At 43.4% G+C, this 3,708-nt stretch overlaps 1 protein-coding gene across 1 annotated transcript; it reads right to left on the bottom strand.

Annotated features, from left to right (window-relative positions):
• Positions 1-1,790: 1,790 nt before the first annotated feature.
• LOC308361128 (beta-1,3-galactosyltransferase 2-like) lies at positions 1,791-2,852 on the bottom strand (the record flags this gene model as incomplete). Its single annotated transcript, XM_080833391.1, has 1 exon — positions 1,791-2,852. One exon carries the CDS (start codon positions 2,850-2,852, stop codon positions 1,791-1,793), a length of 1,062 nt encoding a protein of 353 aa, XP_080689517.1.
• Between the last annotated feature and the right edge of the window lie 856 nt (positions 2,853-3,708).

The raw sequence follows: 3,708 nt of genomic DNA, 5'->3' as shown, positions 1-3,708 counted from the left end.
TATATAAGATTTTCTCATTAGTCGGAAGGTGTGGGCGTGGCAGACCCTCAAACTTTGCCAACTTGCCAGTGCTTGCCACAAAACACAAAGTCTCTTATAACTCTTGTGTACATTGTTTGATCCAGAGAAAATGTCTTAGGGTGGACGCTGGATCCGGCCCGAACGCGTACATATGCCCGACTGATATCACTTATAGCGCCACCTGTTGGTGGTTGGAAACTTCACTTTGTTTCCACACCTCTTTATGTGACCTGTTTTATTTATTAGGGGCAGGCCTTTATTTCTTACTTATCTTCTGTTATATAATTGTATTATTTAAATAATGGGCATAATTGTAGTAGGCTAATATAATTCATTGCATATGCGTTTAACACTTCCTGCACATCGCGTAGCGCTTTAGGTCGGGGTGTCAACGTAAAAAATAAACATCAGAGTTATGGTCTCCACTGTCAGTCACGGAGGAAAAGATTTCCAAAGCCTTGAATTTAATCAATTTTCTAGACACTATTATGCTTATCGCGGACTGAAAACATTTATTCAACGAGCTGGTTTGATATCCAGCCTAACTTTCTTTCTACCTCCACCTGCTAGTCGTAGCCTATCGCATTCATCTCGGGTCAATGTCAAACTTCTTTGCTGCTTTTTCTCCCGAATGTTCTTCAGCAATCAGCATACACCATCTCTTTGAATTTAATATCAAAGTTACGTAAGTCTACTACTGCTTTATGATCCCTTCTGGAAAAAGTAACCTAGCCAACTAAAACGTTACAGATAAACAACAGTAGGCTATACGATACATGCATTTAGGCTAGTAATCCTACGTGGGAACATTTCTTTTTTTTATTGCAAACAGCCCTTGAGATTAGCCAACAATATTATATAATATAAATATTAAACATGAGGAGAAAATGTATTTGTGAAATGCATTCAATTCAATTGTGATGCCTACTTTGAGCCGACGGACTGATGCTGGTAGGCTACAGTAATATGCTGGTAGGCTACAGTAATATACCGGTAGGCTACTTTATTTTACCCCTGGCTTGTATTCGGGGCCCGGCCTTTATTTGTCCATATGGACCACGACCCCGGCTACTATCTGAAGCCCGGCTTCTAATTGAATCCCGGCCTTTATTTATGGATTTACGTAACCAAATCATCAAAATCTATCACAAATAATTCCTTTAAAACATAAAAATGAAACACAAACCAATTTACACACACAAAACACATAAAAACACGCAAACACACTGACAACCATGACTCATTCTGTGCCAAAACCTATACTGAACAGTTCAGCGGTCATATTTTGTAACACTTTGCGTTACGTCTAGTTTATTACCATTTTATACAGGACTTCCAAAACAGAATTTCATCTCCCATAAAACCTTTGAAAAATATATGCACAGGCTTAAAAAGATTTTCAACTCTTTCAAATATTTTTGTACACTCTAAAACACTCTAGTGTTTATTATAAAATATGAGCTGTTCATAAACATTTGAGTCCAACTGCTACTTCATCAAAACTTTCTTTACTTTCTCATGACCTGATCATTTAATCATTTGTTGACATCACATACACCTTGATGTGACTATCCAAGCTCACACAGTATTGCATTTCATTTTCAAACATTACATTCACCGTCAAAGTGCATTTCAGTGTTTTTCTCAGCATCGTCCTTCAAAACGTCCCATAAAACATCTTACTTTACAAAAAATATATAACAACATTTTACAAAAGGTAGACAGTCTAATAACTCACTGCCACGCTCGGCATGCAACTATTCCCCCCCTCAGCAGGGAAGTCCGCCCTTCTTAAAGTCCTGCCAGTACTGAAGCAGCTGGTTGGCATTGCCCAGGATTGTGGTTATGACCTTGACGTAGTCACAGCGCTTGAAGGGCCCAGATGCGTAGGCTTTGAACTGCGAGGGGTCAGGGGCTGTGGAGGGGTTTATCCCCAGGTGTTTCAGGCACATGCCTATGTAAGCATCCTCGATGTTAAAGGGCTTGATGTCCTTGGAGACCTGCACCAGCTTCTCCGGGAGGTCGTTTGAGAATAGGTAGCCCATCCCCAGCAGGTAGGTGGGATAAGTGGACTCGGGGTAAAGTGCCTCGTGGACATACCACTTGGATTGGGGGTTGCGGATAACTGGCGTGTTCCTCATCACCGCCCCCGTGATGTAGTTGTGTTTGGGCGTTTGAGGCATCAGCAGCAGCTTCATGAGGTTCTCCATGTTGAGGAACATGTCCGAGTCGATCTTCATGGCGTAGGACGAGCCAGGGCAGTAGCTGGCCAGCCAGTCCATGATCACCATGGTCTTGATGGTCAGATTGAGGTAGGAGTCGATGAAGTCACTCTGCAGGATGTCGTGGTGCCTCTCGCTCTCGACCCCTACCTTCTCCTGCGAGATGGCGTCCGAGTGCAGCGCCCCCAAGACGAAGAGGGTGGTGACCACCTTGCCTTGCACCAGGGTCTCGTTCCCCCACGTGCTCCGGATCACCTCTCTGGCCCTCGCATTGCCAGGGTGGACTGGAACCATGAGGACCAGGAACGGCCTCTGCCTCTGGCACACGTCAGGCTCATTCAGGGTGAAGTGGTAGTGGGCTGGGAAGGCCTCATGGTACAGCCTGGCACCCTCAGGAGAGCTTGCAGTCAGGGTACTAGCAGTTATGGTACTACTGGCACCTGTCGAGGGCATTTCCTTTGTAGTGCTACTGATTTTTTGAGTTCTGTGGGGTTGGGGGTAGGTTCTGTGGGGTCCAGGTTTAAAGGTCAGTCTATCTTTCCACCTCATCATGATGGCTAAAAAGGAGTCGTCGTTCACATGGATGAAAGCCAAAAAGCACAATGACATGGCAATCAGTACTTGGAAGCAGACCAGTCCATAATGTATTTCACCTGCAAGGGAAAAGAAAGACAAAACATACCGTCATGTTAATGGGATAACCCAATTATGTAAGGTGAAAATTCACCCTAGTTACCTCAGGACTCCGGAGCTGCATATACAGTGCCCTCCACAAATGTTGGCACCCCTAGTGAATATGAGCTAAACAGGCTATAAAAAAATATGTCTTTGCTGTTTATCCTCTCAGTCTTTCACTCGAAATATTCACAAAAATGTTACCTTTTCATTGAAGTAAAATTATATAAAAAAAAAAAACATTGACATTAAATAAATATTTTTCCCCAAAACATGTGTGCCACAATTGTTTTGTGCAGCCTCCATTTGCCAAGATAATAGCTCTGAGTCTTCTCCTATAATGCGTGATGAGCTTATTGAACACATGGCACGGATCTGAGACCATTCCTACATGCAGTTTCTCTTCAGATCCTTCAGAATCTGAGGTCAACGTTTGTAGACTTGGCTACAGCTCATCCCACAGATTTGCTATGGGGTTCAGGTCAGGGGACTGTGATGGCCATGGCAAAACCTTTATTCTGTGGTCTGTGAACCATTTTTGTGTTGATTTTGAGGTGTGCCTAGGATCATTGTCGTGCTGGAAGGTACAACCACGGCCCATTTTAAGGCTTACTGGAGGGGGCTGTTAGGTTTTCATTTAATATCTGCTAGTATTTGATGAGTCCATGATACCATGTATCCTAATAAGATGTCCAGGGCCTTTGGAAGAAAAACAGCCCCATAACACCAAAGATCCGCCACCATACTTCACATTGAGTATGGGGTGCTTTTCTATATGGCTATCTTCTGT

The sequence above is a fragment of the Sprattus sprattus genome (assembly GCF_963457725.1).
Source record: "Sprattus sprattus genome assembly, chromosome: 2".
Taxonomy (NCBI): Eukaryota; Metazoa; Chordata; class Actinopteri; order Clupeiformes; family Clupeidae; genus Sprattus; species Sprattus sprattus.
Note: the sequence above shows the minus strand (reverse complement) of the source record. Positions and strands in the feature narration are given on the sequence as shown.